Below are 14,055 nucleotides of genomic sequence, written 5' to 3' on the forward strand. Positions count from 1 at the left end.
CTCTATCGGACTATGGGGTGCAATTGGGACTCAAGGTCAATTGGGCCAAGTCATGTGTCTATCCCTTCAGAGGGGATGCCCCTGCACGTGGTCCCATCCCCACAGCTCCGACGTTGAGATGGGAGTGCGATACCGTTTGGTACCTGGGCGTGACTGTTTACAGCTCCCGGGATTATTTGTATGAACGGAACTTTGGGCATGTGTTGACTGGGGTGCGTTGCTCCCTTGCCTTCTGGACTGCATTGTCTCTGTCGGTCAGTGGCAGTTTCCAAAATGACTATATTGCTGCAACCTCTCTACTTGTCTGCACCACTTCCGTTGGAATTGTCCCAACAATTCTTTCAGTAGATTGATGGCTTGCTTCTTTTGCTTTATTGGGACACCTTTCATCGTCATGTAGTCCTCTGGAAATTGCGGCTGCCTGTAGCCGAGGGAGGTCGCGCTGGACCAGACTTGGAACTGTATTACCTAGTGGCACAGCTCCAGTGGGTGGCACGTTGGCAGGCCTTTTTATGGGATGGTGCATGAGCTGCTGAGTGTGGCTCTCCTTCCAGGGATTGCCTGCTGAGCTTCCCTCTGCAGCCTACTCCTGCTTCCAGAGTACGGACCTCACATATCTTCATTAGGACTGCATGGTATGTTTGTGCTCCTGCCTTATGGCAGACTTAAACACTAAAACTATACTCCTGAGCTTCGTCTTTTTGTGATCTGGCAGCGAAGTCGCCCGGGAGGGAGGCCAGGTTTCTGTGAGTGGCCGGCGGTGGGGATTGATGTCCTGGGTGATCTAGTGGCGTGGGGAATTGTGTCCTTTTTCGGTCCTCTAAGAAACTTAAGATATACCGGTGGGCCATTTTCACCACCATGGTGCCTTGACATGCAAAATACGGAAATGGTGGGGTGTGGGTGTTGAGGAGCCCCCGGAACATGTCCACCTGCGTCATCTCTTCTTTATACGGTCGAACAAAAGTGGTCATGTTACTGTAAAGGGCTTAGCTAGAGGGGGCACGCCTGGCTCTCTGGTTACGTTGGGAGGCAGACCTGGAATCGCCTCTCACTGATTCCTCGTGGAGGAGGATCCTGGAATCCAAATCTAAAGTGTCTAGAAATTCCCGCTCTAAACTTATCCAGTTCTTTTATCTGCACGGGCCTATCTGATTCCCAAACATATACATGTTATGTTCCCTACTGAAGCCTCAGTGTCCTCAGTGAAACATGGAGGACATGGATTTCTTCAACATGGTCTGGGCCCTGCCCAATCTTACTACCCTATTGGACAGTTGTCCTCAAGGTGGTTTGCGCGGCCATGGACAGAGAATTTCCTCTGAGACCTTCTTTATCCTTGCCAGGCCTTCATGAACGCTCAGCAACTAGAAAGGCTACTAATAGGTTTCTAGATCTGGCTTTAATGCTTGCCTGCAGGCAATTGACTGTATTGAAAGTCTGTCCAGGCTCTTACAACAAGTGATTAGAGTTGACGAGGTCGGCAATTCATAAAGAGAAAATTGAGGGGATTTCGAAAGTTCACATTTTGCCAGCATGGAACGCCATCTTGTTGGCTTGCATGCGAATGGATTGTGGGGGCAGGGTGCTTGTCGATAGTTCCCCTTCTAGCGGCCCGGCTGGCTCTCATCAGTAGGCTTTTCCTCTCTTTCATGTATTTGCTTCTCCCACCTTGTTTTGAATGAGGGAACCAGGGGTCTGTGCATATAAGGTGTCTCAGGAGGGTGGTTTTGCTCGTTTACCTCTCTATTTTGTACATCTCATTCCTGTGGACTCCTTTGTCTTCTTACTATGATGCTGCTCTCCCTTTGTTGGGTGTGGTGAGGTTAATATTGCCACTATGTGTACCAGTGTTATATTATCGGACTACTGCTATTTTCTCTCTGTGTTAAGCCTGACCGCTTTTATGTTTTTTATTTTATTGGTCTGTTTTGCTGTGCTGAAAAAATTATAAAAATATATATTTTTTAAAACAAACACCTACAGATTCTTGTGCACCTACGTCTATGATAAAAGAGGATGACATAATCAGGAGTTATATCTTTATCACTGTAAATACATCATTGGCTAAAGGGGTGGTGCCAATGAAAATAAAGCATTGTGTGGTCACAACACTGCTGAAAAAGCGCCACAGAACACTCAGATCAATACTTCAAACCTTCATAGTAAAAGTGTTGGCAAAGGTAGCAGTTTGTCAGTTGGAAGACTTTCTTCAAGAGAATAAAAAGACTTTTGAGTAAGGTCGATCAGTATGGCATGAGGCTATTGCTATCCCCAGATATATTTATATGTAGCTTCTACATAGTGTGGACTACTCTATCCCACAAAGGTGGAAGGATCAGGTCCAAATCTACAGCAAGGGTCTCCAATGGATTAATTTCTACTTAACTGCCAGAGCTCAATGCATAACAAGAGCTAATTGAAAGACCACTAAAACACATCAAAAGCAAAACACTGCAACCAAAATGTCAAGATCATAACCGTAGCCTTGAAGTACATCTCTAAAACTGCTACTTTATTTTAGTCCCATAATGCTGAAGATGATTGTTAGATTCAACCTTGGTTGCACCTCAGAGCCTCGGAGAATCTTTACAAACATCTTCCCCACACTAATATTTGTCATAGGCTCCAATGTAAATTTAACTACATCACTTAGTTTTTGAGACCTTTATTACTGCTTGGGGTCAGATCTGGTGCAATGAAAGTGCTACGGAGTCCTGGCTTTCACTTTGTGGCTTCCATTTATTTGTAGCATATCAATCATATGTGTATTAAAGTATTTGTCTATTCTAAAGTAAATAACTGACTGTATAATAACTTTACTGGAGGTTACTATTGACTAAATTGCATTCTGTGTCTCGAACATGCTTCACCGCCTTCAGTAAGCCTGGGACAGCTTGAGCCAATCAAGTGGTAAATGGGATCAATGGATCAATCAAATGGAGGTCAACCAGTGATAAACACAAACTGTCAAAATTGATGTTGGGTAACCTCTGATTACCCTTGGACCCTGATTCAAAGTAAGTCTCAGGGGGTACATGGCTAGGCTTCCTATTATTTTGCCAAACTGTTGCAGGTGTCGATTTTCATAGGAACACAAGATTATTAACATCCAGGTAATGAAGTATCTTCAACAGGACTAGAATTTGTTAGAAATCAATCTGCTCAAATATTCTGCGGTTTAAAATACAAATAAGTTTTTCAGTAATACAACAGTATGCATATTGACTCTGATTTGGAAGTTTATGCAGGGCATTATGAATTTTAGCATTTCTAGGTGATCCACAGCACCGAGACCGCCCTCATCGCTGCCACCGATGACATCCGAGCCCTGCTGGACAACGGTGAAACAGCGACCCTCATCCTCCTAGATCTCTCCGCGGCGTTCGACACTGTCTGCCACCGCACCCTAGTGCAGCGCCTCAGCAACATCGGAATCCAGGAGAAGGCACTGGAGTGGATCATCTCCTTCCTCGCTGGAAGGACACAGAGAGCCCGCCTACCACCGTTCAGATCTGCAGCCACGGAAGTCATCTGCGGCGTTCCTCCGGGCTCCTCGCTCAGCCCCACCCTCTTCAACGTCTACATGAGCCCCCTTGCGGCCATCGCACGCCAACACAACCTCAACATCATCTCCTACGCCGACGACACCCAGCTGATCCTCTCCCTGACCAACAACCCCGCCGCCGCCAGAAACAACCTCCACGAAGGGATGAAAGACGTAGCCGAGTGGATGACGACCAGCCGCCTGAAACTGAACTCAGACAAGACGGAAGTCCTCATTCTGGGCTCCTCGCCCTCCGCCTGGGACGACTCCTGGTGGCCCCCCGCCCTGGGCACCGCACCCAAACCGACAGACCACGCACGCAACCTGAGCTTCATCCTGGACTCCTCCCTCTCCATGACCAGACAAGTCAACGCCGTCTCCGCGTCCTGTTTTAACATCCTGCGCATGCTACGGAAGATCTTCCGGTGGATCCCCACCGAGACCAGGAAGACGGTCACCCAGGCCCTCGTCACCAGCCGACTGGACTACGGCAACGCCCTCTACGCCGGAACCACCGCCAAGCTCCAGAAGAGACTCCAGCGGATCCAGAACGCCTCAGCCAGACTCATCCTCGACATCCCCAGACGCAGCCACATCTCCGGACATCTGAGAGACCTGCACTGGCTCCCCGTCAACAAGAGAATCACCTTCCGTCTCCTCACCCACGCACACAAAGCCCTACACGACCAAGGCCCGAGCTACCTCAACAACCGCCTCAACTTCTACGCTCCCAAACGCCACCTCCGATCGACCAACCACGCCCTCGCCGCCGTCCCCCGCATCCGAAGAGCGACAACAGGAGGAAGGTCCTTCTCCTACCTGGCCGCCAAGACCTGGAACACCCTCCCTCCCGACCTTCGCCTGACCCAAGACCACCTCTCCTTCAGGAAGAAACTCAAGACCTGGCTGTTCGAGCAGGAGCGGCCCCCCCCCCCCCCCCCCCCCCCCCCAAGCGCCTTGAGACCCTCCGGGTGAGTAGTGCGCTCTATAAATGCCTTGATTGATTGATTGATTGATTGATCCACTGGTGTACATATTGGAACTGCCTCAGATGCAGAAGATAAGGTAATTGCAAATAAATGCAATATGACCTGAAAACAAACAAGGCAATCTAGAGAAGAAGCCAAATGTGCTGGAGAGGCTTGGACCATTCTGGGGTTGGCCTTTGAAACTATTCTGATCACAATGGGTGAGGACACTGCTCCAATGAAGGGAGTCTTGGGATTCAACTAACCTATAGAATAAGATGGATTGTGACCAAATAGGGAGCTAGACATGGGCCACGAGGCACAGTATGTTAAACTGAATGAATACTTTACAAGTAATACACCAATAGCCATATGGGTGGATATGATGTTTCTGTGGCTTTTATACAGCTTGGGAATCCATGTGCTGAATGAATACTAGAAGATACTGATCTGTTCATTTGAGAGAATAATTTAAAAATGCATCATGCCTTGCCTCAATGAACAATAAAATGCACAAGGACTAGACAGACTATAGTTGCTACTTTTGTAACACTGTAGATGAAAACATATACATTTTCCATTTGGTATGATTTACAGTAATTTGGTTTTTAATAAACTGTGCAACACCACATGAAAGGGTCTATGATTATGACTCTTCACAATTAGTAAATTTTTTATAATGTTGCAATGCTTGCAGATACCACGCACAGTAGGAATAACTGTGTTCTCTGTAAGTACTGTGTTGAATCTAAAAACATTACGTTTCAGAGACTCTACTTCAGACTAAATAAATTACCATAAACTAAGTTCTAGGAACATCCATACAGCACATTTATGACTTTATGGTTTAAATCTTTTTATTGATTTCAGCACAAATAAGAAACAGAGCCCCTCAGTCCCTCAATGATGTGCAAAGAGGCAACTATACCATGTTGCGTCGTTACCATAGGTAATAAGCATGGAGCGGGTCCTCTAAACAAACAGGGACAAACAGAAAACTAGAACCCCCTCCCCCCTTCTAGCCCATTCTGACACCCTACCCCCATCCAAAACCAACCCACCCACCCCTCGTCCACCTTGAACTAAAGAAACCAGGAAGGGATAGAAGAAGGAAAGGGAGTGCAAAGAAGGAAAGGGAGTGCAAAGAGAGAAAGCAGCCTGATATTCAATGTTGTTTCTTGCAAGATGTCTTGGAGGTGCTGCTCGGTATCTGTGTATCAGGGAGGCGAAGCAAGCGCAAGTATCGAGGACATGTTAACTCCCGGAATTCCGACACCAGTAGCATCAGGAAGGGCCGATACAGCTCGGGAAACTCTGACCCCTTACCGGCTAATGTAAGCGTGAGTTTCTCCATAACCAGCACCAGCCAGAGTCTCTGGAGCCAGCCAGTGTGCGTAGGGAGTTGGTTGGAGCGCCAATATACTAGGATATTTTGTACTGCCGACCCCAGGGCAATCATGATTTGTCGACCCCTCCTGGATTTGAGCAGATATGTCAATGGGTTAGGGAGACCTAAGAGAATATAGGAGGGGAATCTCGGGAGCTGGGTCTCAAAGTGTAAATCAATTTTGTCAAGCACTTGGGTCCAGTATGATTGTATGCAGGTGCAGCTCCATAATACGTGTTCCAAAGCACCCACCTCCCCACACCCCCTCCAACATAGGTCACTCCGTCGGGGTCAAAGCGATGTACGCGTTCCAGTGTGTAATACCAATAGGTGACAATCTTGGTCAGGGTTTCTGTGAGGCCCATGTGGTAGGCGGAGTGTCTTGCCCTGTGGTATATATTTTTCCCCATTCCTGGTGGCTCAGTGTTGTGCCCAAATCTCGTTCCCAGCTGAACCGACCCGCATTATGTGTGTAAGTGGTGTTGGCTAAAAGCATTCAATAGAGGTCAGAAATTATCTTCTTATCGGAGGTGCGTGTCACTAACCATTTCTCGTAGGGGGTCAGTAGATGCTATGCCTGTGGTTTGACTTGTGGGTGTAGTGCCCAGCGTCGGATCTGGAGATATGGCAAATGTTCCTTTTCTGGGAAATCATAGTGTTCTTTGTGCTGCGGAAAGGGGAGAACGCCGTCTAAATCAAAGAGGTGACCTAGGAACCTGCAGGGGGAAGAGCGCCAAGCCTGGAAGGCCCGCGCATCCATGCCAGGCTGGAAGTCCGGATTGTCAAACAATGGTGTGAGAGGCGATGGATAGGTGGTCAGCTGTGAGGACACATTGGTTCGATCCCACGAGTCCATGAGAGTGCCCGTGATCAATGAAGCATACAGGTTGGGTGGGCGGTGAGGCTTGCGGAGAAATGGGACTCCCTGCAGCGGTCTACCTGCAACTGCCTGATCCTGGAACAGCCAATGTTTCTCGGACTCCAACCGCTGCCATTCCACCATATAGCGAAGCTGGGCAGCATGGTAATATAATTGGATGTCTGGTACCCCTACCCCCCCTCCCCTGGCAGGAGCTCTGCGACCTTATGTCGGAAGTGGGGTGTACGGCCATGCCAGATAAAGCGAGATAAGTCTGCCTGAGTCTGTTGAATCCAGCCCGGTGGAGGTCAGAGAGGAAGAGTCTGGAAAAGATATAAAATTTGTGGGAGGATAGTCATTTTGGTAGCCGCAATCCTGCCTAACCAAGACATCGTACAGTGTTTCCACCTAGTTAGTTCTGAGCGTATGCGACCGCGGAGTGTAGAATAGTTGATGTCAGCGGTAGCTTGGATAGTGGGGGCCAATTGGATACCTAAAAAGGGTATCGCAGCAGTCGCCCATTGCACCGGGTGTTCCTCCTGGAGAAAGGTAAGGGTGTGCGGGGAGAGGGAAACATCCAGGGCCATGGATTTGTCCATGTTGATTTTAAACCCTGATCCGCGTGCAAAGCTATCTAGCTCAATGAATAGGGAGCGCAGGGCTGCCACTGGCTCTGATAAGGAAAGCAGAATGTCATCTGCGTATAAGCTAATAGTGTGGACATCTCCGCCAAATTTAATCCCAGTTAGGAGGGGATGCCTTCGAACTCGCAGCGGCAAGGGCTCCATGTAGAGCGCAAAAAGGAGGGGTGACAGGGGGGCATCCCTGCCTTGTACCCCTGCCGATTGGGAAGCGAGAGGACGTATGACCATTAACTCGGACAGTAGCCATGGGGAAGCGGTAGCAGTTTAAAACTAGAGTTCGAAATTTCTCGCCGAAGCCGGCGGCCATTTGTACCATCTCAAGATAGGGCCAATGCACCCTATGAAAGGCCTTCTCCGCATCGATGACCAGGAGCATGTATTCGCCCTGGGTACGAGATGCCTTCTCTATCAAGTGTAGGATGCGTTTGGTGTTATCACTAGTCTGCCTCTGCGGTACAAAGCCGGCCTGGTCGGGCTCAATCAGTTGGGCCCTATATGGTGCCAGGCGGGCCGCTAGGATGCTAGTGTATAGTTTAATATCTACATTCAGCAGAGAAATAGGCCTATATGCGCTGCACTCCATCTTGTCTTTCCCCGGCTTCGGTATAACCACTACCGCTGCCTCATGCATCTCCCCGGGGATGGCACCCGTGCGCTCAAAGGTGTTGAAAAGGCTCGTCAAGATGCGAGCCAGGTGGCCGAAGAATAACTTGTAGAAGGAGGCCGTATAGCCGTCAGGTCCGGGTGACTTGCCTAATTTGAGGCGAGAGATCGCTGAGATAACTTCCTCCTTTTGTATAGGTCTATCTAAATAATCGGCCTGGGATTGGCGGGCATATGGGCCTGTGCTATATACTCAGCGCTTTGTTGAGCATCAAGAGAATCCCCGGTGTAGCGGTTTGCGTAAAAATCTCTGAACGCTTGGGCTATCGCAGCGTCGTCAGAAACTGAGCCACCCCGGACGTGTGAATGGCTTTCACTCCCTGGCGCTGTCGGGCTTCATGTAGTTTATTGGCAAGAAGGCGACCACATCTGTCCCCTGCTGTATAATAGGAATGTTGGAGTCTTAGAGCCGCATACTCACCTATGTCTTGGTTTAATGCCGCGAGCTGCTTCCGTTCTACACAGAGCTGCCGCCAAGCACGTGAGGCCCCGGTTCTTTGGTGCAACTGCTCAAGCTCAGAGACCCTCTGAGTGAGTTCCGCTCTCTTACGACTCCTCTCTTTCTTCTGAGCAGAGGATATCACAATGAATTCCCCCCTGAGAACCGCTTTTAGAGCCGTCCATTGAGTCGCCGGGGAGGTGTCTGTGTTAACATTGAGGGTGATAAAGTTAGTGATAGCCTTCTGGATTTGTTCGACCACTGTGGGGAGACGTAATAGTGTGTCTCGCAATCACCAGTGCCTAAGGGATCAGGAGGAGCGCGGCCACTGAAAGGTAGCCATAACCTGGGAGTGATCTGAAAGTGAGGCCGTTAAAATTACAGGATCTGCTGTGTAGGCTTGGAACGAAGTAGTGCTGAGGAAATAATCAAGGCGGGCATATGTCTTGTGGGCCCCCGAATAAAAGGTGTAGGTGCAAGTGCATGGGTGAAAGTGTCGCCAAAGGTCCGAGAGCCCTAGGTCCCGGAGATGTGCCTGCTCTGTGCGTGGAAGTACTCCTACCTGTGTCGTACTCTGGCATGATCGATCTATATATGGTGCAAGGCGGGCCGCTAGGATGCTAGTGTACAGTTTAATATCTACATTCAGCAGAGAAATATGCCTATATGCGATGCTCTCCGTCTTGTCTTTCCCAGGCTTCGGTATAACCACTACCGCTGCCTCCAGCATCTCCCCGGGATGGCACCCGTAAGCTCAAAGGTGTTGAAAAGGCTCGTCAAGATGGGAGCCAGTTGGCCGCAGAATAACTTGTAGAAGGAGGCCGTATAAACTAAGAACAAAGCAGGAGTCCCAACGGGAAACAAAAAACCCAAACGAAGTAGAAAAATTAAGTCCTGGAGACAATGTCCGCCCTCCCGGAAGAGCCAGGAATTCGTCAAAACGGGGCTCGTATTGTGACCAAAGAGGGAGACGCAAGTCCCCCCGCCGCTTGCCGTATGTAGGGAGCCTTCAATCAGGGCAAGTAAGCGTCAAGTCCTCATTCAGCGGAAGGGCTCGGGTCCGCCAATGCACCAGCAGCTGAGGTGAGTGCATCCTGCTGGCCCTGCACGATGTTCCGCTTGTCCGGTTTTCGGAATCGCCGTCGTCGTTTGGGTCGCTGCCACCCGGAGGGAGAAATCTGACTCTGACGCAACACATTCTCGTCACTGGGCACCGTCAGGCCCAGCAGTTGGCAAGTGTCAATAAGAGAGAGCATCTGGTGCAATTTACTGTTGAAGTGGAAGATAAGGCGGAACGGATGCCCCCAGGAGTATGTGATGTTTTGTCCCCTGAGGTGTTCTGTCACGGGGCGGAATTGACGCCGTCGCTGCAGAGTGATCAGGGCCAAGTCCTGGTACAGTACTGGGGAGTGACCCTGGTAGGAGATGGGGTGGAGGGACCTTGCCTTTGTGAGGATAGCTTCTTTGGTTTTGAAGTCTTGCAAGCAAACAAGGATATCGGCAGGTGGAGCGTTGGGCGCCCGAGGTGGACCAACTCTGTGTGCCCTGTCCAGGGCAATGGGAACGTCAGCAGGCGCTGCCAGGATGTGGCGGAAGAGACCTTCAGTGAAAGCGAATAGATCTTTGGTGTCATCTGAAGTTTTCACCCCCCGGATTCTGATGTTGTGGCGACACGATCTGTTCTCTAAGTCTTCCAGGTGTATTTGGGTATCCAGGTGCTGATCCTGCAGGCGGAGGATCTCTTGTTGGAGTGTGTGCACGTCTGAAGTTACGGTGTCGCTCTTGACTTCCAGAGTTGCAACTCACTCTCCCGTGCTATCTACATCCCTGCATTTCTCGCATTTCAGCAGTGAGGTCTGTCTTCACAGTCAGTATATCCGCCCTTAGGGTGTTGAAAAGTGATTCCATGAACGCTTTGGTAATGAATTCGCCTCCAGCGTCGGGTTGGGTCTGAAGGGTCGCCATCTGTGAAGACGCTGTTGGCAGATCAGGGTTGAACTGCGCCCTCCCAAAGATATCTTTAAGGGACTTATTTTTCCTCGTTCTGGCTGAGGTCAGAGTCGTGAGGTCCCCAGTGAGGAGCCAATATAAGGGCACGGCCACTGTTCTCCCCCGTCGCTCGATAGCAGTCCCTGCCGCTTCATGAGGGGTCAGACAGGGCGTCGCCAACAATGCCCAGGCCGAAGCCCCAATTCCCACCGGTGCTTGCCTAAAACTGCGTGGAGCTCGGCCCAACCGGCAGAGGGGTCTTTCTATGGCCAGTCAACCCCAATGATCAGCAGAACTGCAGACGGGGCCCCAAGTCCAACCCAGAGTATCTCAGGGAGCACCACTCCACCACCGCCTCCACAGGGTTGCTACGTCTCACCTCTATGCCTCCGTAGCCCCCCAGGCCGCCTCTGCTCCAGGCCACTCCAGTCTCGAGCCCAGTTCAATTGGCCCGTAGATCAACTACAATCGTGGAACACTTCAGAAAACACCCACCGAGAGGCGTGCAAGCGTCATAGGGGCCCCAGACAGCACAATGTTCGTAAGGAGTGCTGACGCTGCAATGCCATGTTGTCCTCCAGGTAGCGGCCCCAAAGCCCGGGGCCGTATACTCGCTCTGCCCACTACGTGTTAAGCACCCGGATTCTGACAATCAGCGCCGTGTATGCAGTCTCTACTCCCTCCACCTAGGCCTCTGCCTGTGGCCGACTCCCTGCCGTAAACTCAAGGCCGGGGATCTCGCTGGGCCTTGTGATATGCGGGAATATGGCGGTGATGGTGCAGTAGGGTCCTCCCCTATCGGCGCCCCTACTTTTCCCTTCGGCTGTTACTCACTGCGTCCGTGTGGGACGTACACCCTCCACTCCTCGCTGACCAAAGCGAGTGGCTTCCCAATCACAGTTCCAGGAAGCGTCTCAGAATAGCGTGGGGCAGTGCAGGGCCGAGCGGGGATCCTTCACCATAGGCGCCCCGCCTGCCTCGAGGATCTCCCCCCTCACTCTGGGTAGAGGGGGTCACTGGTGCCTGTGGTGCTTTCTGAGCAGAGCCGCAGTCGCCAAGGCGGAAGGGGGGAGGACTCCTCCCAGCCACCGCCGGCCGCCACGTATAAGAGCGCGGCGCCTGGGCCAGCCGTCAGCTCCGCTGACGACAACCAGCGCCGTCTAGAACTCCCACTCCGAGGAATCCCAAGGCTGGCGGTGCAAAACCCCATGCTTGATGGGGGTGACCCGCGTGTCTTCCAGGCCGCCCGGCAGAAGCCCTGACTTGGAGGCTGGCCTCGGCGGCACCTGGAGCGGGCCGTCCCTGATACGGGGCCTCTGCCTCAGCGCGAGCCAGTCGTTCTCCCCTCCGCTCGGCGCCGCAGCCGATGCCCGGCGACTGCAGCCACCCACCTCGGGCACCGAGTGTACTGATGCTGTGCGGGGGTCCTCCGGGTCCGGTATGTGCTATCACAACCCCCTTAGGAACAGTAAGGTGCTATAATCGGCGGGCGGCGAGGGGGAGCTTCGAGGATCACGTCCTACCTCGCCGCCATCTTGGCCATGCCCACATTTATGACTTTAAAGACACTTCACATCTTGGAAAGCATTTGCCCAGTAAACGATTTGCGATTATGTTGGATTATTATTTTTTTTTAAAGACCTTTATTAAGTATGTCAGATCACGTAAACACAGTCAAATGCCTACAACCCTGTGGGCCGGCTGTAACAGTTTCGTATTTTAGTCCACCTTGGTCATTTTTACACAGCCATTAGGCCGACAACCCTGGGATCCGGCTGCGTATCTTGGTCGCATTGCCATTATTACATTCTGTGTCATAGGTAGCAAAGTACAGGTCTTACATTTTATCTTTTATGCTTTGTAAACAGAACTTATAACTGAGTTCAAGATAAATCATCACATTTTCCGCTGGGTATCATTCCTGTGCTTATGCGTTTGATTAAATCTCACGTGTGCCCATGTGTAGCCAGAGCCACGTCCGCGCCGCTGTGTATCGCTGTGCGTTCTACCCAAATCCTGTATCTTATCCCCTCTTCCCTTTTCCCCGACCTCCTCTTCGTCTAAGTCTAAACCATCCTCTTCCGGTAAAGGGTCACACAGCTCCTCTCTGTAAGCGTTCCGATTATGTTGGATTTTTAGACACAAAAATATTTCAGAGATATATTGTGTATGATATATGGCTTACCTGCTCTTTAAATAGCTGTCGTAGGACAAACATGCACTCTCGTATAACTTGCTTGTCATCCATGTCTTTAATGAAAGTCACAGCATCTCCAGTAACCACAGACATTAAGACGGCTTGTTTACACTGAATAAAGAAATAAAAAGACTGGTTTAACTCACTCTAGTTTTAGAGTGTACTCCTTATCGTTTGTCATAAAAAAGGTAACCTATTCTGGTAACTCTAATACACTAGTCAATAGGTTCTTTCCTGTTATTAATGGGAATTCTGTCAGTATGCAGCTTTAAATATTAAGGCAAGAATAACAACAATAACAATATATTTTTATATAGTGCATCACATTGCAGTTTTTGCAGGTTCTAAGCTCTGTAAAGAACATGCACTATTTTCATCAATGTACCGCTCCTTCTTTTGTTGACCCCAGAAGGATGAAGGGCAGACGTGACTTTGCTAGAATTCAAACTTGTGACCTGTAAGCCACAACAAACATCAGCATTGACCGCTTTCATCGCTGATCCATCTTGCCAAGACTGGCTTTGTCCACTTTGCTTCTCTCAGTTTAATTAGCATAGTCATCTTGTTATTGATGGAGATAATCGATTAATGAAATGTATTTGTGGGGGAAAGAATTCCTTTGGTATTAGGAAGTAGAACTTGTATAATACATACACACACCACATGGGAAAGTTATTACAATCAATAACTAGCGCTTTCATTTTTGTTGTTTCTCAAATTCCATCAATTAGGATCTGAATAGCACCAAAAAAGAGACTTATTCAATTTAGTATTCTGGGATCCTGCTCATGGGATAGCCTTGATAGAGAACTAGTGTTACAGATAAGTATATTTTTCTTATTGGGTTTGCTGGAAATGTGATGCACCGGCTACCCATGTACCAGTATTGGACAATCATGGTTCAAACATAAATATGTTTTTCTATACACAGTTGTTATTACACAAACACAGTCACACATTTCAATATGCCTGCGATATATTGCACAAACATTTGTTACTTATCATTAACATTCATCTCTTGCCACTTGCAGTATGGCGGAATACTTTTTAAATCAGAGAGAAAAACGTCTACAAATAAAACAAAACAGTACAATATTTGCTTAGCATTTTTCATCTTTTAAAGCAGAAAGAAAAGTGTCATTTACATACCTCTCAGGTTGTTCATATGTCGTATGGATACACATGTTATTCAAGGCAAGACATTTTCTTTAATTTAAACTAGTTTTTAAAAAGTTGTTAAAAAAAGTGCACAACTAAAAATGTTTTAATTTCCTTCATTTTATAAACATACGAGAAATAAAAGAATGATACAATCATTTGAATAACTATTCTTAAAGCTAACCCTAGAAATAAAGAAGGACT

At 49.1% G+C, this 14,055-nt stretch overlaps 1 protein-coding gene across 4 annotated transcripts in view; it reads right to left on the minus strand.

Annotated features, from left to right (window-relative positions):
* KDM1B (lysine demethylase 1B) overlaps positions 1–14,055 on the minus strand; it is a 725,553-nt gene that overhangs the window by 43,989 nt on the left and 667,509 nt on the right. For all 4 annotated transcript variants that reach the window (XM_086965107.1, XM_086965106.1, XM_086965105.1 and 1 more), the window contains one exon: positions 12,682–12,804. In XM_086965107.1, the coding sequence (XP_086821233.1) occupies positions 12,682–12,804 (123 nt within the window). The remainder of the gene's footprint in view (positions 1–12,681; positions 12,805–14,055) is intronic.

This window comes from Lissotriton vulgaris, chromosome 4_1 (genome assembly GCF_964263255.1).
Source record: "Lissotriton vulgaris chromosome 4_1, aLisVul1.2, whole genome shotgun sequence".
NCBI lineage: Eukaryota > Metazoa > Chordata > Amphibia > Caudata > Salamandridae > Lissotriton > Lissotriton vulgaris.